General features: G+C 39.5%; 1 protein-coding gene and 1 long non-coding RNA gene across 7 annotated transcripts in view; both read left to right on the forward strand.

Moving 5' to 3' along the window:
• The window catches only part of RAB8B (RAB8B, member RAS oncogene family), a 28,925-nt gene extending 15,402 nt beyond the window's left edge, over window positions 1–13,523 (forward strand). The window contains exons 3-10 of one of the 5 annotated variants that reach the window (XM_082061478.1): window positions 991–1,051; window positions 2,116–2,193; window positions 3,263–3,352; window positions 4,128–4,193; window positions 6,300–6,350; window positions 6,841–6,865; window positions 9,280–9,352; window positions 9,826–11,008. In XM_082061478.1, coding sequence (XP_081917604.1) covers window positions 991–1,051; window positions 2,116–2,193; window positions 3,263–3,352; window positions 4,128–4,193; window positions 6,300–6,350; window positions 6,841–6,865; window positions 9,280–9,329 — 421 coding nt within the window. In that variant the 3' untranslated portion in view covers window positions 9,330–9,352; window positions 9,826–11,008. Of the gene's footprint in view, window positions 1–990; window positions 1,052–2,115; window positions 2,194–3,262; window positions 3,353–4,127; window positions 4,194–6,299; window positions 6,351–6,840; window positions 11,009–13,292 lie in introns of those variants that run through there. The other 4 variants (XR_014184903.1, XM_082061479.1, XM_082061477.1 and 1 more) reach the window with 4 other exon arrangements.
• A 1,101-nt stretch (window positions 13,524–14,624) lies between these two features.
• Window positions 14,625–19,702, forward strand: part of LOC309443955 — a 32,663-nt gene continuing 27,585 nt past the window's right edge. Inside the window, exon 1 of one of the 2 annotated variants that reach the window (XR_014184888.1) lies at window positions 14,625–15,015. This is a non-coding gene — a long non-coding RNA (uncharacterized lncRNA). Of the gene's footprint in view, window positions 15,016–18,888; window positions 19,603–19,702 lie in introns of those variants that run through there. The other variant, XR_014184889.1, reaches the window with a different exon arrangement.

Below are 19,702 nucleotides of genomic sequence, written 5' to 3' on the forward strand. Positions count from 1 at the left end.
TTCTTGAAATGGTTCTGCTTCAGCAGCACAGGAAGCAGCCTGTTCACATGCGAATGTTACAGCAACTTCCCATTTTATCAAAAGCTGGCCCCTTAAATGCACTTTTAGCTATTCTGCGTGGAAGAGGAGTATTGGCTCCATAGCTGTAAACTAAAATATGTGACCTCACGAACTGTAATCTTCTCTGGTACTTCGATACCCAGAGGCACAGGTCAGTGATAATCCTCCCGTTCCTTGCATGGTGGGTTAGCAGAGACTGAGCCTCCTGATAGCAGCAGATGAGTATTTTTGGAGTAGCATTGTTACACATGCCAAACTCTTAAAATGCTGCTGGCGAATGTAGGGCTTTTGCCAATTTCTCAGGTTCTAGCAAAGATAGTTGTGACACCTGCATGCAAGCCAGAATTCTTGTGACTAAGGAAGTGCCACAAGTGGTTGGTACAAATTTTCTGTCTGTAATGCCAGTCAAAAGGGTTTTGGGGCCTTTGGGGTCCAGCTCCCCATAGCTATGACTAGTAGGCAAACACTTTGGTCCTCTTGTTCACTCACAGACGAATACTGCTTTGAAGTCACCTAGGATAAAATATCAGCACACTGAGGTATAGTGGCTGATTTTTAATAGCTAACTGTATGTGAAAATGCACTATCCTGAAATACTTTACTGGCGCATGTTTTAATTTTTGTTTAATGCATCAGAGCTCCCTTTTTAATTACTCTAGGGAAGGCTGTGTAGTGCTGAGTGTTACTGCTTGCATGAGAATTTAAATGCTTTTGTGCCATATTTATGGTGCTGCTGTAAGCACTGATGTAACTAGGATAGCTTGGGAGTGAGGGAGATGTTGAGAGCTGAAGAAACTTGCGCAAACAGCTTCTAAATGGTATTTTTTCTTAATGAGTGAGTATCAATATGTTGTTACTCTGTGTAAAAAGATATGTCTAAGTACAGAAGAGTGTGAAGATCACCTCCAACTTGTTTTCACTGAATTTTAGGGATACAGCAGGCCAGGAGAGATTCCGCACAATCACAACAGCTTACTACAGAGGAGCCATGGTGAGTGCTCTTACTTCAAAATAATTAGGCACAACTAGTGTAACTGGTTTGCTGTTATTAAGGTTATATCATGTAAGTCTTCAGTTGGAGGACTGGATAATTGTGGCTTGTGATGAGGGGAATAAAGTTTGTGGTTTGGTTGGGATTTTTTGTTTTGTTTGTGGTGTTGTATTTTTTCATTTTATTTTAAACCTGCTGGTACGTTGTCTAGTCCTGTTTTTGTGATGAAACTTCAAGCTCTATTGTATTTTTAATGTAATTAAATTTTTGCAGATTATAATACACTACGTTGCCAAGCTTTCATTAGACACCTTTTTTAAATGCAGTCAACCCCTTTAAACACTTCAAGTGTTTGAAAAGTAGTTAAGGAATGATTTTAATATTAAAAATGTATTTCCCTGAGTTGCCTTTCCTTCAGCCGGTAGGAAATGCAAAATCTAGTCTAGAAATACAGTCACCTACAAAGGCTACTGTTACTTCTTCCATTAAGAATGACTTGAAGTCAAATAACTGACTTAGAGCCTGCACTGTCTGTGGTACCACTGCTTGTAATGGTTCTTAATGCTGTGATTGGAGATACTTTATGCTGGGACACTGTTGATCTCAACTTGCTGATTACTACCTGTGCTGCTACTACATGTTCCTGTCACCTTGTATGAACAGATCCGTTCCATTCATATCTGGCCATGGGTCCAGATAACTCCACTGCTGGGTCTCAGGTTTGACATCTGTAACTGCTTAAAGCTGCTGCTTCTGAACCTGACTTTAACAACAGAGTCCTGGTCGTTGTTGTAGTAGAGCTTCTGAATTTTTCCTGACTATAGCCTAATAATTTAAAACTTCATATAGGTAATGTATTTGACCTCTAACAGTGGCAAGAGGTATTAAATAGTAATATTTGGGGTAAATTCTCAGCAGTGGCCTAATGCTTTGAGAAAGGATTGTTTATAGGTGCATAAGTCATATGTTGAATTTCTTGCAAGCGTAATCAAACCAACAGCATACATCAAAAGTCAGCCAATAGTGCTACCTCATCTAACTAGATTGTCTTGATTTTTATTTAGGGAATTATGCTGGTGTACGACATCACAAATGAAAAGTCTTTTGACAACATAAAAAACTGGATAAGAAACATAGAGGAGGTAGGTGCTTTGAAAGTACTTCTTACCTGCTCCGTCTTATGATTTCCCTGGGACAAATAATAATCAAGTAATTATTAACTTTCATTATAGTAGCCAACATTAATGGCCAAGTCAGACGGTGCAGTGGATGCAACAGTGGTTATTAATGGGGAGAGTATTATCTTGTTCATCTACGGATAGAAAGTAGAAAACTTAAGTTTAAAAAGTAGGCGTAAAGTGTTTCAAAACTGCTCTTACTATGTGAGTTTTGTTCTTTTTTGCTTTTGGGTGTGTCTGAGGGATGGGAAGGAGCAAGATCTTAGAGTGTCTGCCTTTCACAGAGGTGATGACACATCTGGCTAATTTCAGTTGCTATTGTGTTGTGTGTTTGATCAGAGATTTTTGCCCTTTTCATTTGATCTTGGGTAAGCTTTCTTCATGCTGCCTACTGTGGATTATTTAATGGGACATGCTGTCACGTAGGGAGTGGTCTTTATGAATCTAGAGGAGAAGCCCTAATCTTAGTGAAGCTTTAGTTACGTGACAGAATCTTACTTTTTTTTTTTCTTTCTTTCTTTAAACAAAATCTCTGGGCTTTTCTTTAGTATTGTTCTTAGGCTCCTAAGCCAAATGTCTGTATTAGCAACTGGGCTAGAAAAGTTCTCTTGTTGAAGTTCTCTTGCTGAAGTGATTATTACTTCGAAAGTATTTTATTAACAATATATCACATAATGATACTCCAACCAAATACCCCAGGTGTCCGTGCACCACTATTAGGTCAAGTGTGCAGTGTTACATTACCAGAATAGCCAAACACCTGTACCTGTGCGCAACCTGGTACAGAGCTCATGGTGCTGTATTTGATCTGTAAGAATACTCGACTAAATTTAATCTAGGAGTATTTATTTGAATATATTTTTTAAACTTAACTATTAAATTGCCTGTTTCAAAAATCATTCTCTTTCTCGGTAAAGCCTTCACGTCAGATAACTTTAAAATAAAACATTCATTTGTGGATGAGTTTGACACACAAGTTTATTTTACGTAATGATGCACTTTGTTTCTGAGAGGTTACTTTTTCTCCTTTCAGCACGCCTCTTCAGATGTAGAGAGAATGATCCTGGGTAACAAATGTGATATGAATGAAAAGAGACAAGTATCAAAAGAAAAAGGGGAGAAGGTAAGTTTTGGTGACTTGCGTTATTTAGAAGCCTATGTTTCTTAGGATTTTGGCTGCTAGATATTTGGTATGTTTTAAGCATATGAGAGATGGGCCTCAAATCTCTTGTTTCAGAATCTTATAGGATGCCAGGTTTGTCATTTGTTTTGTTGTTTTAAAATAGCACTTGACTATCTTCAAGTTTGAATAAACTTAATGGTACTGTTGTCTTGAGAGGAAGATCCTGTGAAGAGTGTCGACCTTTGCTGGAGCATGAAGTATTCTAAATCTCAATATAAGGCTTGTGTATAGTTTGATCACGTACTCAGTTCACCATGTTACTTACTCTTGTCATAAGTACTGTTATTAAAGCTTAAGCAATTAGTTGTTCTGCAGAACAAACAAGTAAGAATAGTATCTAACCGTGCACAGAGCTAAAGTAGTGTAGTTGCTAGTAACATAACTTATGGGACGATTGTATGTAGTTATCTGGTCCATAAATCCTTATCAATGAAGATTCTATCTTGATGTTCTTTTAGGTCCTGGCTAAGTCTTTTTGTGAGCAATTAATGTCTTTGGTTTTGAATTCACATGAGGATGTGGCCTGTTCTAATATTTTGTCTAGTAGTCCAGTAACTTTAATGTTTTTGCAAGAGAAAAGCAGAAATGAAGCTTGTTTGGGTTTGTTTTTAAAGCTTGCTGCAGCATACAGCATCTATTCTATTATGAACCTATGTGAAACATTCCTTTTACAAATGAACCCCCAAGACACTGAAACCTTTAATCTCTCTTCCAGTTAGCAATTGATTATGGAATCAAATTTTTGGAGACAAGTGCAAAATCCAGCATAAACGTGGAAGAGGTAAGAGATGGGTGTTGCGCTCACGTGTGTTCCTTGTATATCATCTGTGGGGCTTTCTGACCTCATGTGGGACCTGCAGCCCCAGCTGTGCTCCTGGGTCACCAGTCTGGTTATATTTAGAGAGCTACTGTAAAATCCAGCACTTCTTGTTTTCTGGAATTGTTTTTAAAATGGGTGTTAACAGTGGTTTACTGTTATTGTAGCGAACAGTTGCTTTGGAGTTCTGTGTCTTGCTATTTAAATTGCAAGTGCTTTTGGAGCGGGAATAGGTGTAATTTTAGAACAATGCTTTGTGCAGGAAATGGAATTAAAGATTCTTTACTTTCAGAAAAACATGCTACTGTGTCAAGGAGCCTTCGGGTTACTACTAGATAGGTGCTATGCAGGCGAGATGTATTTTGACCTGGAACATCAGCACAGGCTGTCGTAAGCTGATGGTAGAGGGGGGAGAAGGCTTATAATACTCTATAGACTTGAAATCTGTTTTTATGCAAGTAAATACTGTGCTAAAAACACAAGATTACTAGTTGTGGGAGCATAAGGAAGTAGAATTGGAAGGGAGAGTGGCTCAGTTCCAGTCTATTGTATTATAAATCACCCTGGTCATCTCAGGTAGGGTGGGGGGAGGATCTTAACTCTGTGAAAAGCGTGGACAAGAAAATAATGTGATATCAGAAGGCAGTTACATTAAGATTTATTCATTCAGATAATGCAGTTTTATTCTTAAATGTTGCTCCTGAATCTAATAATCCAAAAGCCTTTCCATGTGTATTGATGGAATACCTTTTAAAAGTCCTCCAAACACATACTTAATTCAGATCATGCAGCTAACAAATTAAATAGAAACTAAAGAGATTGGTACTTTAAAATAATGTGACTGATGCTGTGCTAGCCAGGGTTTTTTCCTGATTGCAGGATGATTGTTATACAGTACAGTTAGAGCAGACTTATTTGCATTGTGCTGCATTTGGAACAGCGCTTGACCTGATTTTCACAGCGTCATCGTGATTCCTACAGCAGACAATGGAAGTGTGAGCAGTAGCAGCTAGTGACAATGGTGGATAGTGATAGTGTCCTAATTAATAAAAAGTACCTGTCGTCTTCATTAGTTCCTGCAGATGGTTGATTTGCTCTTTCATTACATGCCCTGCGATTTCATTTTAACTCCTGTAGGTCATTAAATGTACAACGTTAATTTGTGCTTACTCCCAACAACGTGGCTGTCTGAGATTTTTTTAAATCATCACATGAATAGTGAAGAAAGCATTAAAAAATTGCAGCTGGTATAAGCATTCAGCAAGTAACAATTTAGTCTTCTTTCCACTAAATGCTTAACTTGTGGGAAATGACACAATTGTGATATTTTCATGATCAGAATTTTATTTGTTGCGATTTATTTGCATGAAATGAGTGCTTGTCTTCGGATGTATTCCTTCCAAACACAATGAGAGGGGGAATGTTTAGAGTTTTTTACATTCTAGAACTGTCCTTGGATTGTTGGTACCTCCAGATAGCCTAAAATCTTGCTTTTCCCTGCTTTGCAGAACTGCAGAGTTTTTCTGCTACAGAAGTTTCTTTGCTCCTTCATAAGCTGAAGTCTGAGGCACCGACATTTGCCAGAGTGATTTTATTCATTTATTTCCCCCATAGGGATGGTGGAAGCCTAAATAACATTATAGATAGCCCAGGAGCAAAACTTTGGAAGGACAGAAGGCAAGCTGACCTTAATGTGAATTCCCAGACATACCATCCTCAAACCTCTCTGTGGGTTTATAGTGGGGACGCACAGTATAGTTTGGAAAAAAAGGTTTAAGTGTGTGTCTGCAGCCTTCTCTTCAGCAGATTATTTGTGGGGTTTTTTTGCCTAAGAGGTATCCAATGGGAAAGTTCACTCGCTTCAAAGACTAGAGGGATGGAGACTCAAAATATATAGTTTTTTCTTCTAAAGCATATTTATTGCAGTTTTAAGTAAACAGCCATGGTACGTAGAGTTCCTTCCAACTGGAAGTGCTAGCAGTGGCCCACAGAATGCTGTATTGGTGGTGTGTCTGTCTGCTCTTTAATGTGTCTTGTGACTGACTCTCTTTAATTTCTCCTCCTCACCAGGCATTTTTCACACTTGCACGGGACATTATGACAAAGCTCAACAGAAAAATGGTTTGTATCTTCAGCTGGCATACAAACTAGATAGATTAAAATGACTGCTATAATAATTGGCTGAGTAGTAGCCCTACCAAAAAAATGCTGGGGATTATAGTGAATGCTAGATCAAATCTGAGCAAACAGTGCTTTATCGCACTTTAGTACCCATCAGTGTGTCATTGTTCTTTATTGTGCATGGACATGAACAGTGGGAAGCCTGAAGCTGATGTGTTCTTTTGAAATGTGACAGCATGATCCCTGCTTTATTAAACATCAAATGAGTCACTTCTCCACCTAATACTTGAGATCTGGATTGTTGGATAAATGTTTCTTTTTTAAATAGGCAGTTTTATTCAGTGATTAGCAGAGTAATTGTGGAGCTTGAGTTGCAACAAACCTCCGTTTTGATTATTGCTTTGCAACGGGGGGGAGTGGGGAGGGAAATGAGGAAAGCTAGACTTTCTTCTTCTGCGTTTTACAATGTTGATACCGTTTTCTCTTTCAGAATGACAACAGTTCATCAGGGGCAGGTGGGCCAGTAAAAATAACAGAAAATCGATCTAAGAAGAGCAGCTTCTTTCGATGCACGCTACTTTGATGAACTTCTAATGATAGACTGCAGCACACTTAGAACCTTTTCTGCTTCTTTGAAAGCACAGGGTCACAAAGCCTCAGAAATAATACCACCAAGCTGCTGCTGAGAGCTCCATTGAACGTAGACTGCGATACACAAAATACCAAGTGGATTTTGCTCACTAAGCCTATTGACCTGTCAGGCTCTTCTTTCTCAGATATGGAAGCTATGAAGTGGAGACACAAATGCAAGAGTTAACTTGTTTTCCTTTTTTACTTTCTGTTTTATTGCCTGTTGCAAAAGCTGCTCTGTTTCTTTTAACTTTGCACATCCATATTGGCCTCTTACTGCCTGTTACAGCACAATCTTACATTTGTATTTGCACAGTTTGACTTGTACGTAAGATTCTTAACAGATTTGTGCAGGTTTTTCTTTCTTTTTTTTTAAACAAATTTATTTTCAAGCAGAAGAGCCAGGGGAAAAATTAAGTCTCACTTCCATTATTTTCTATGCTGTATACTTGTGGCCATGACTGATGTGGACACTCATGAGAATTCCTCTTAACAATTGGCGTTTAATAATTTGTATGGGTTTTGTCTCTTCGATGCACAAATCTGTTCATGCAGAAGCTGCAGCTTCTATTCTGAATGTAGTATGTTGCTTTTCGTTCTTTACCCGACTTCGCAAAGTTGCGTTCTGAATTGCCAGCCACTGTCTGATTCACAGATGCACCTTTCAGTCATTTGAATAAACACAGTGTCTTTCCTCACGTAACTCCCCTTTGTCAGCTCAAACTGCCTGCAGCAGCTTTGTGTTGTTTCCGATGGGGAAGCACACTCTGGAGTTGAAATCATCGTCACACATTGGCCTCATCACTGTCACTTAAGTGGCTTGTGGAAGCTGAATGCATGAGTTCCCAGTCACCTCTTTGTGGATTCATTTGTTCAGAAATGACTGCTTCTAAAGGTGACTTCCATTCCTACCGCAATTCTAGGGATAGTTCGTTGATGGCTGTAAGCATTCACAACGGAGGTGTCCAAAAACCTAGCTTCCTGTGCAGTTGATAAGTTTATCAAGTTGTGGCACTAAGGAGACGGTCACATTGGGGCTACAATGTACTCTTAGTTCTGCAGTTGATGCTGAATGTGTGAAGCCCTCTTTGGTCTACTCAAGCAGTTATTTTTTTCTTCAAAACTGGTTCAGTGACCGACTGTTAGGAGCAGAGTTGAAACGTAGTTGCCTTTTTTACTCAACCGAGCATTGTATAACTGAGTCTTTGTTCTACTACTTTTCTATTGTCTTCTGAAAAATTTCCTCAATGAGCAATTAAAACAGGTGCTTTAGTTCTGTCGATGTGCCAAACTTGGACCATTGTAAGCTTTAACGACAAGTTTGCGTCCAGCGTGTTTGTTTTTAGGGGATAGGTGCGTTCTGTCGCTGTCCAAGCCGACATCTGGCGTTCTTGCTTTTGCTTCACTGCGTCGTCTGGAGTTGTGAACAGTGAGGTGGTTGTTGCCACAGGTATCCGCACCGTCTCGTGGTGTCAGGTACTGGATTTGTCATCTCTGGGTCTGCTGTAAATATTTCGAAAGCGAACAGGCCGGTAGCGTTAGATTTCCAGACTTTTGGTTTTAAAAGGTTTAACATTTAGGAGCTCGTTCCATAAAGTTTTAAGTTGTTATCAACGCTTCCCCATGTGTAGCTTAATAGAAATAGTTATTGTAACTAGATGGTGAATCTCATAAACTGCTGTTGCTGCACTAAACCAGGAAAATCTTCATGGCAACAAGGTTTAGTGAAAAAACAACCCTAACTGCTCTGTTGTCTACCCTTGATGTTTTTCTCGGACAGGCTAAAGCAGTTCTGTTTTCTGTATGGTTACAAAAGTGCTTCTATACAGAAAGTGTTGTGACACCAATTATGAATGTTGTTTATTTTCAGTAATTTACCTCTGACTTATTTGGTGTCGTAATACTTTGGTTTTTTATCTCAGGGGTTGTCTGCAAACCAAAACTGACATGTTCTGTGTTTGGCACCGTTTACAGAATGCTTTGTGTTGTTTTTCCTGTCTTCGCTGTGTGGTTAAATGTTCATTCAATATTAGTCTCCATGAACTTCCCTTTGAAAGAGCCTGTAAGTAGTAGAGTCTATCAAGTGCTTCTTGAAGCAGCAGCGAATTGGGGTATCTGCTCTGTATTTGGGGGGGTGGGGAGAAAAAAAACTTGCTATTTTCTTACATTTAGCTGTGCTAAACTGTACATAAATGTGAGGTAAGACCATAGGAAATTCACTTTATGCATGATAAAATAATGCAGTAAATATATCACTTTGCTTAATGTTCATGTAAAGTTCATCTTTTTCTATTTGTAGAAGAATTTAATGCAATTTTGTTGTCCCCTGCTGAAACTGAAGAATTCTAGTATCATGTGGTCTTATGGATAAGGTAAAATGCAGATTTCTCTCTCTCTCTTTGTTGTTTTGCCCCTACCCTCCTTCTCCAGCAGTATTAAATGGCTGAGTGGCTGCACTTTATCGGTGTGCGAACTGTTGGTCAGTACAGACCTTTCTGTGTACAGTCTGCCCTGCCAGACATGGAAAATGTGCTGGATCTTTGCGTGCAGATCAGCTCTATGTTCTACTGGGAGTTTTTTCAGCTATACTTTCCTACAGACAGGCGGGTGATGATAAATGGATGTTCTGCCTACGCATCAGATGCTTGGTGCTACGGGCTTTTCTAAAATCACTATGTCTTGTGCAGTCTCTGTTGCTACTTTGCTCGAGACTATATGATCTAAATTTTGAAGGACTTTTAACTATACCTCAGGCAACTAGTTAGTATTCTAATGTCCATTACAGTGAAAGTAATATAATTATTATTCATTAAGCAGCAAATGTGTTTGTTTTTTTTTTTTCCAGAAATTGCCACTAACCTTTCAGGAAAGGCAGACATTCTTTGGTGGATTTCAGTAAAACAGAAATGCCGCTTATGCTGTTGAGTTTTATGAAATCTTTCCCTCAGCCCCATGTCTGTGCACTGTATCTCGACCAATATTTTTTTACTGGTTAAAAAAAAGCACCAAACAAAGTGCAAACTCGCTTCAGTGCTTTGCAATTTTGGCTTTCAGTCTGTGCTCAGCAAAATATGCACAAGACGTTTTTGTTGAGTGTATATATAGAATATTTGATTTACTTACTGTCTGGAAGTTCTATTATTGCTGAAGCTTAAACCACCCACGAAACTTAGTGCAGCTCACTTTTCTATTTGGGGGATGGTCTCCAAAATGCTGTTTAACTTTTCAGACCTGTAGTTCTTTTTACAGAAAGCATTTCCCACTGTAAGTACCCTTTCCATACTAGTCTGCTGAAGTGAATTAAGTGGATCATTTTCACAAGTGAATAAAGGAGTCTTGAATACATATCACATTAAAATATTGTGAATGGATAATGATTTGAAAGTACATGAATAATATGTAAAATGCATAATTGTGTTATGTGTGAAAATGCATCTGTTATTTGGTTATCTACTAATGTAACTGAAATTTTGCAATGTTAAACTTCTTAAGGATTGGTCTGTAGGTGATGATAGGTCGTATTTCTCCTCCGTTCACTGAACTGCTTATGCCGTTCTGATTCTTATAAATAAAACTTGTATTTCTTTCTTGCACAAAAGCAGGATTTCCATTGATTTTTCTTGTTTCTGGTGAATTTAATAATCTAGTGCATTCCTATGGCCTTACAAGCATTTTTGCAAGTAAAACTTCAATTACAGTTATTTTAATGCTATATAGCTACTAAATTCAGAATAAAAAGTTTAGTCCTTGAGAAAATGCTTAATTTTGAAATAGAAGTGTTCTACTGTGTGTGTTTAAGCACATTTTATCTCTGGTATAAAGGTGTAATGTGAAAAGCTCCTGCAGATAAAAGTGAACTTGTCATGTGGTTAACTTGTAAACCTAATCATTAATTGTGTATTGATGTCTATAGACAAAAAAAACCAAACCCAACCCCTAAGAAAAGCTTCACACTCCAATGGTTTTATTATTCCATGTGAACTTTTTTACAACGTGTGTCTCAAATAAAAGTTACGTAATGAAAAGTATTTGGAGTATTTTGTATGAAATATTCCACGTAGTTTCTGTACAGTTGGCATTTCCACTGTATTTTCGATACATCTGTTGTGGCAAGGGGTCCAGCTGAGTTGCATCTGTAAAGCTTTGCTTAACTTCCATGGCAAACCACAGGGGTTTTTGTGTGGCTTTGTTTGTTTCTGCACTGGACTGTTCTTTAGATTTCTCCTGAAATATCCTCTATTCTTGTAGTGATTGTTTAAATCTAAGTACATTATTTCAGTGACCTCCAGCTTCATAAGGAACCAGAGATTTAGTGTCATGAAATACCCTTCCAAAGTGACTTCTGGCAATACCAGTAAAGGTAACATGAGACAGAGTCTCCGGTTTGACTAAGAATTATCTACTCACTTTGGCTGTTAACGTTTTCTTTTTCGTTTTGCTTTAAATCAGGGTTATGTGAAAGGTTTAGAAGTTACCCGAGGCACAAATATCATGAATTAATATAGCAAATATTGTTTGTCCAGCCTCCTTCAGCACTGAATACAGAGGGATTTGACAGGAATATCTGTTGACTGTTTATATATATATATAGTTCTCCAGTTTCAAATTATTCTGGTTTGTCAGTTACAGTGGGTATGAAAATGAGTGAACCTAAGGAAAGAATGGTTTTGTCTGCTGAAGACAAAAGCAGATTAATGGTTGAGACACCCAAGTGGGCACCCTAAGGAATAAATGTGAAACACATGGATGACAAGTAGCTTCTAAAGTTTGTGCTTTTTACTTGTTCATGTAATGAACTATTTAGCTGAAGGGATGTATTGGCTCTTTACCTCAAGCAACAGAAAGCTAGAGTTCCATTCTTGTTACACATTATTATTATTATTACTCTTTTTTTTCTTCTGGCAGACAAGTTTGCTGCTTTAGGACCAGCTGTTTAAACATTATCTTGCAGATCCCCTTGATCTGAACTGGTTCTAGATGCTCAGCAGTCCTAAAATCTCCTCTGCAAGTCTCTCAGTTCTCACAGAAGTTAGTGGCCTGCATGTGCACCCCAATAACATTTTAAATACGTTTGCATTCTCCGTTTGTTGAAAGGAAATAGCAGGCATGCTTACACTGCTTGAAACTGGTGATTTATTACAGTTTCTGGGTCTATTTTTGGCTGCAGACGAGGAATTGCTATACAAATAGTGCACGCTTGTAGACCAGAGGCAAGTTGTTGGTACACACATAAAATGTATCCAGCTTTTATAATCTGGTAAATCACCTTCTTCCTAAATGATTTTTTTTCCAACTTAGGTAACTAGTGGCTCTTTAGCACTCTTGAACTATACCAAAATCAATATAATACAAGATTTTTAAATAATTTTTCTTCGGAAAGGTTCTGATCTTCAAGAGATACACAAGTTTTTATGTTGCATAAGCTTATTCTTGACACCTAGAGGTTTAAAGAAAGGGCATAGAATGGAATGCAAAACATACTGAAGAGAATTTTTAGTGCTCCAGGATGTTTTGTAGTTGCTTCAAAAATATTTTACTGTCTTTAGCAGAGCACATCGGTATTAAGCTTCTCGTGCGAACAAATGTTGTGTAAATTCCTCTGAGCACATATTCAGTACACATTGTTCCTTCAGTTTGCTAAATCATGTTCTAAGTTTTGAGCAGGATACAAGCGTGTTCCTCACCTGAGGAATTAGGGAATTAGCACGTTTAATGAATTGTGGAAAGCGTGTGTAACTTGAACTCTACTACTGAATACAAGGTACTGACTTCCAAGTGAACAAGAATTCTGTAAACACGCACTAAGTGTTGAGAATTCACCCTATTTAGATTTAAATCCTTGCGTGGATGGTTGCGATGGCTCCTGCAGCTGTGACTTTCTCTGCTCACGGCGCAGCTCCCCGGAGTGTCCGTGACACACAGCTCCAGCCTGGAGGTGGCCGCTGGTCTCACACTGATGGGGTTTGATTCATCAGGGAAGCGTTACCGTTGTCCTCACCTTTCTGACTTGGTTTAGCACCTTTGCGGAACAGCATAAACAGACTGTGAACATGCTTATCTTGGGATAGAAAATGGAAGGTGCCTTTCTCAACTGCTTGTGTTCACAATTTCTGACACTTTTAGCACTATTTTGCCCACACTGGCAATGTTCAGCCTTTACTTACCCAACTAACTACAAGTGAAGTGCAAGTTATTATATCAATTATGCTTTTTTAAAAATAAAAAGTTGACTATTTCATCTATTTTCAAGGCTGTTGGCAAATTCTCAGTGTTACTTTTATTTATTTATCTATTTATTTTTTTCTTTCCCAGGCAACATGGCAACTAACTAGCTGTGGTATGTATTCTAGATGACGGACGGAATCTTTCCAAGAAGCCTCAGCAAGTTCTGTCCGTGAGATTAATGTCTAACGCTGCTGAATACTGCTTCTGAGCTTCCTCACCTGAAATGCAGTGCCTTTGTACAGCTCACAGTTATGCTCTGAACCAATAAAATACTGGGAAAAGGCCACCACGTATGTCTTAAGTACTGTTTGTAAGTAATCTTCCAGAATAGCGGTGGTAAGTGTACTTGCTCTGCCCAGTGTAGGGATGGGCAATCCTGTGAAAATAGTATTCAATTAATTAACTGTTCTTTGAGTGCCGTGTCCTATTTAGCACACACGGGCGCGTTACTCAGCAGAAATGTTATCTGTTTCGAGGGAGGGGAGGAGAACAGCCCGTGGGGCCGTTTTCCCCCGTGTCTCCGGAGCAGCTCGGGCGCGAACCCGTGTCCCGCCCGGCGGGGCCTCGCTCCGCTTGCACCTCCCCCCAGCCCACGGCGGCTGCGGGGAAACCTCCCGGGCTGCGGGGACACCGGCAGCGGCGGCGGGAAGCGGCGGCCCCGCCTTCAGGGGCACGGTGCTGCTTTGCGGCACGAACCTCGCTGGTTTCCGCGCGGTGCGGAGATCGAGGACGGGCTGCATGCAGAGCGGGACCGGGCACCGGCCATCTCACGGCGGCTGCCCCTCGCCCGAGCGGGAGCGGCGGGGCCTGGCAGTGTTCTGACATCGGGGTGACGGAGCCGCCCTCGGGGAGGGGCGAGGAGCCGCCGGGCCCGGACCCGCCCGGCTGAGCTCCGTTCCCTTCACCCGCAGCCACCCGGGCAGCCGCCGCTGTGCTTCGGGCTCGGTGAGGCCCAGCCGGGGCTCTGAGCGGGGATGGCGCTCTGAGATGGCGGCGGCAGCTCGGCCCCGCACAGTGTCACCTCAGCCGTGTCTGTGGGGCCGCCCTCCCGGTTACCACACAGCCGGGGTGCCCGCCGGGGTGTCCCCCCCGGGCCGGCCTGTCCCCGGCCTGCCCCGCCGCCTCAGCCCGGCCGCCAGCCCGGCCTGCGCCAGCTGCCGTGCCCGGGCAGGCCCTCCTTTCCATACGCGCCTTTAAATCCATTTCAAGGCACTGTTGTTTGATTTTCGGTGCCCGGCAGGTATTCCCAAGAACCATAACTACTGTAAGAGACAGACTCTACCAAAAGTGGTTTTAGAAGCTGCTCTTGCTTTTCTGTATTTCCTCACACGCAGTCCTTCCTCTTTCGGTAGGAATGTAGTTTGCATAAATAGATGCAGTTACTTAACTGTTTTTTAACCACCCTCTCCACATCAGAGAGGAAATAGCTAGTTTGATTTTTCTTAAAATTAAAAAAATAGTTTCTCGTCATGGGAAATGTACTCTTCCTTAGAATTTATTTGTTTTGTGGTATTTACTCTGCAACTCTCTAACCCATTTATTTGCCTCATGGAGATGCCATTAGAAATTTCAGATGCCAGTGTAAAATGTAATATGGATAACAGTTCTTTGCGCTTTTTCCCCCTGCCTCTTTTATGGCAGGGCTTTGGCTGGCTGGTCTCCCTGCTGCTTTCTTCCCTTGTGCGGTTTGTTGCTGTGCACACTGCGGCAGCCATTAAGCATCAGTGTGGAAAAACGTGCTCGTCTTTGGAGTGGTGGTTTCTGTTCTGCTCCTGGAACTGTTCCGACTTACCTGCAACAGACTTTCGAAGTAAGTCTTATGGTATTTCCCATTCACTGGAGATTCTTTAAGTGTGGAATCATATTGGACAAATAGCCAACAGAATTCAGTATCAGCAGTTCTCTTGTGGCAGTGTGCTTTCTCAAAAGTTAGGTTTAATAATAGAAAATAAAATTATTGCAGCCCTAAAGCAAACAAAAAAGCTTAGGAACTTTAGTTTTTAAGTTTGAGTATATGATGCAAACTAGAGATCAAACACAGCTAATAGAGTTAACCCTGTTAATTAACCCTTGAACTTTCTTCCATAGTAAGGGCCACCTCTTGGAAATTAAGAATTTAAAACAAAGTTGTTAATATTTTATTTATCATGCCTTTCATTACAAGTTAGTATCAGAACAAACTCCCTTTCAGCCACATATTTAGAAGTTTTCAGGAGTTAATGTTATTACTGCCTGCCAGTTTTCTTCAACTTATGACACCGTAGCTCTTTCTGTAAAGATCAAAGTGATTCAATGATAATAAAGTTTCCAAGCTGTGCTTTGCTTAAGGCTGTAGAATTAAATACTTCATATGATGTTTGAAAGTGTTTTTTCTCTCTATTTAAATTCTACCTAAATGAAACCACAAGGCCAAGAGAGTCAGGTAAGTTTTCTAGAAGTGGGTTGCAGTGTGACTTGGTAGCCTTTGATCCCATGATACATTGTCCTGTGACTGCCATATAACGTCAGGCGAAGGGCTGTGGTTGAGTGCAGAAGCCACGGCTTGCTTCACTCACCTGGAATTGCATGCAGAGCGTTCTGTGATACTTACCCTATAGTCAGCGTTTTATGACAGAAATGTAATCTTTAATAACTCAAACAGTAAATGACCTTTATGGCACATTATAATTCCAGTAACGTGCAAAACAATAACGAGGTTGTTTTTGCCAGTTATCTTTCGAGAGATTGATTTCTGATATTAAACCAAGAGAACAAGATATTATTTTTATTTTCAGTTTCCAAATAACAAGTGAAAACTTCGATTTGTGTTCCAAAGATCTTTCCAAAATTATCTTGCTTTGGGGAAGAGGTGACCAACGCCGGTTTTGATTACTGTATGTTTCTCCATACCAATGAAGTAGATCCCTGATTCCACTGGGCTTTTGACAGCTTTTTGACAGACAGGTGTTTGTCTTGTGTGGAGACATGATGGTGTCCATAGCATTTTCTGTGTGACTAAGATGAAGAGTGTGTTATGGTAACTAATGCCAGTTATTAGGTTGCATTAATAATCAAAATTCAGCTATAGAGATGACTGAGATGGCCAGCACCTCTGTATGTTGACCATCTTTGCGTGTTTACCATATCTAGAATATTTCAAGTGATACTATCTATTAATAAAATTGCTCTGTGCTTCTGATTTTCAGCTGGTCACCAAAGACCACCCCCCCGTACCTTGATAATATACTACCACACTCACTGCTTTCATGAATTTAAGATCTAAAGGTTTGTGCTCCGTCTGTCTTTAGAGATGTCAGATGCTTAAGTGCTTCTTGAAAGACTCCCCGGCAAGTCTGTCGCTCTTGATCTACATCAGTGGTTTCCAACAAGGGAGCTCGGCCTCCCCCGCAGAGGTTCACCTACAGCAAAACTGGGGTTTAGAGTGCAAGCGTTCCAATGAAATTTTCTGCTACTTTTATTTTGAGATGTGCAGGGTCCTAAAATTTGTTAGTGAAGCCCCTTACTAAGCTTTAAGTAGTAGTAGAAATTATCTTTTTTCCTTTTAATTTTAGGGACCATCTGGTATCTCTTTTTAATTACGTAACTAACTCAGTGGGTGAACACTGACTTACAAAAAATTTAGTGCAACCAAATTAAAGAGAAAATACAGTAACAGTCCTAAAAAGGTATATTTGTTCACGTGTTCTAACTATTTACACATCTTTTCCTTCAGAGTATTCATGCAAAATTTTAGAATCAGAAGATACTCTAACGTGTCTTCCTTATTTCCTGCTTCTTATGACCAGAAGCATTTGCTTTCTTTGTCCCATGACAATATCTGTAGCTGAAATTGCAAAAGTCATAAAGTAATAATTTCAAATGGGAGTCTGTGGACTTGCACTGTGTTTGTCTCCACGATGGTTAAAACAAGTGACAATTTTTATAAATAATACCCTCACATATTTGAAAATAAAGGGTTTTCTTGTTTGTTTTTGTTTTGGGGGGATTTGGTGTGGTTTTGTTTAAATCACATTTGGAAAATCATACAGCTTTTTGTAAAAGTTCTGCAGGTGTTCTCGAAAGACGGATTACAAGAGCCCCATTTTTACTGTGTCAGCTGAAACCCATTCTTGCAGGCAGAAATTTCAACTTGAACTGAAATCACTGTTGAAAGAGGAAGGGCAGTCTGTTCAAACACATGTTTCTGTGCTCTGCTGAAGCTAAAATAGGTATCTGTGTGGTGAAGTGGTTGATAGAAATAAAGAAACAATTTGATCTGGGCCAGCTGCGTATGTTGAAGTTAGTGGATAATATTGTTTGACCCAATGCTTGTTCTAACCAGAAAGGATTTTATCCGTGTGCTCTTGGAATATGGTCCATGCCTGTAGTAGCTTGTAGCAGCCTGCTCTGCTGTGATTTCCCTGAATATCATGTTTTTTTTTTTTTACTTGTTCTTGCTGAAGACTGCAGCAATATGGAGCAAGGCCAGCTCTTCTGTCTGCTGCTTTTCTTAACAACTTTAAACCCTGTTACAATAGACAGTTAATCTTATTTATCTTGTTTTTATTCGGAATAGGTAGTATTCTTTGCCCTACCGTGGAGCTCTGGATAAGCGACAAGTCAGCAGAGCTACAGATCACTGTGATGTTCTTCACAAAGTATTTTCGGTCTCTCACAGTGTAAAAAAGATAATTCTCTGATGCTATAATTTCAACCTGTCCCACTTTTTAGGGCGGGGTGCCCTAAAAGGTTAGAGTGGTGGGTTTTTGTGGGGTTTTTTTTGAGTTGCTAGAAACTTTTCTAGCAAAGCAAGAGACAGGCCTTTGTATTTATTAAATACACACAGAAGCACTTAAAAGTTTGGTTCGGTACAAATAGCTTACAAGTGTTCTATGGTGGCAGCTTTTAGGTGATCCGCTGGACATGTGAATCAGTGACCATACTACATGTGGGATGATGGTGCCTGTGCAAATACGTTGTGATGTTAATTGAAGAGGCTGCTGCCTTACTTGATTTTACTGGTGAAGAGTTGGATTCATCCAAAGTTACTTGATTTATGTTCACAAATTTTGACAGCTGTGTTATCATTACTTGATAGAAAACTCCTCACTAAGCTGTTGTTACCATTGCTTAAAAGTCATTGGGCTTTCCCGGAAAGGTATTTGGGTCAGTAGTGTGTGACTATTGCCATTTATATATATAGATATATAGATACTAAAGACTCTAGGTAGCTAGTTTGGTAGAGAAATAATCCTTCAGTAATAACACTTTCAGTTCCTTGTTCCATAGTAAGTGTTCCAGCATTCACGTTTATTTTTACATTTCCTTTTGCTATTGTTTCCAAACTTGAATGTGTGGTGTTGAGAGGAAGCAAAAGTAATGACAGCGTTCCTGACTTGATTTTTCTCATCTGTTAGTCACTAGATGGTGCCATTTCACTTCTCTGTATTCAGAAACTGTCTTACCTGTTATTTTTAGTAACGGTTGTTAATTATGTTTTTAAAAGCAAACAAAATAATTGGACTTTTGAGGGTTTTTGTGGAGCTATTTATTTTTCTGAGACTAAGCAATATCCATATTTTGCTCAAATAAAACTATTAATGAAAAATGTGCAAAATTTTTTTACTTCAATACAGTAAGCTTTGCAATAGCAAGACAACTCAGTTTTCTTCCACCATTTTAGCTGAAGTCAAAAAGCTGTTTTTTTAATGAATATGAAAAACTGCTGTATTTGATAGGCTTTTTCAGAAGTTTCAGTTTGCATTTGTTGGGTATTAACTTTTAGGTGTATGTATTAAAAGTATTCCTTTGGGATTTGTTTTCATACATTAGATATGATATATACAGAACTTTTTGCGACTCAATGCTTCCTGAGAAAATTTTGAGATACACTTAGTAGTGCAAGATGTATTATATCCCTACACTGCTCACAGTAGAGAAAATGTGACAATAAGATATTTATAATGATCCTACTGTGACACCTTTTAGCAGAATAGTCTTGTGACTGGTCAGCTAGTTTGGACAAAGTTGTACCAAACTGACTTCAAACTTCATTATACAAACTATGATAGGATGTCCTGATGTAAGTTCTCCTTTCTGAAGAAAAACCCAAAAGCCTGTTAGCTGCTATTGTGATAACCTCGTCCTGAGAGGAGAGATCCTTGACTAACCCAGGAAGTAAGGCAGGCACTAAAGCATCTCTGTGAGGATATTCCTGTTTGCTCACAGGAAGTGAATTCTCTGCATTTGGATTTAGCATTACATAGTAATGCTGTGGGGAGTTGTAACAAAGGAACGAGTTTCCTTCTATCACAAGGAAGTGGAAGGAGAGCCCTACACCTCTTCTGGCATCTAACGCACTTTGTTTCCAGCTTAAGCTATTTACGCTTATTTTCTGCTATTGGAGCCTCAATAATGGGTAATCCTATTTAAAAATGAGTGAGTTGTGATTTTTATAACTTGATTTAATTTATTCTGGTAGTAGATAATGCTTGATTCTTACAGACATCTGAAATATT

The sequence above is a fragment of the Streptopelia decaocto genome (genome assembly GCF_964273445.1).
Source record: "Streptopelia decaocto genome assembly, chromosome: 9".
NCBI classification, from domain to species: Eukaryota; Metazoa; Chordata; class Aves; order Columbiformes; family Columbidae; genus Streptopelia; species Streptopelia decaocto.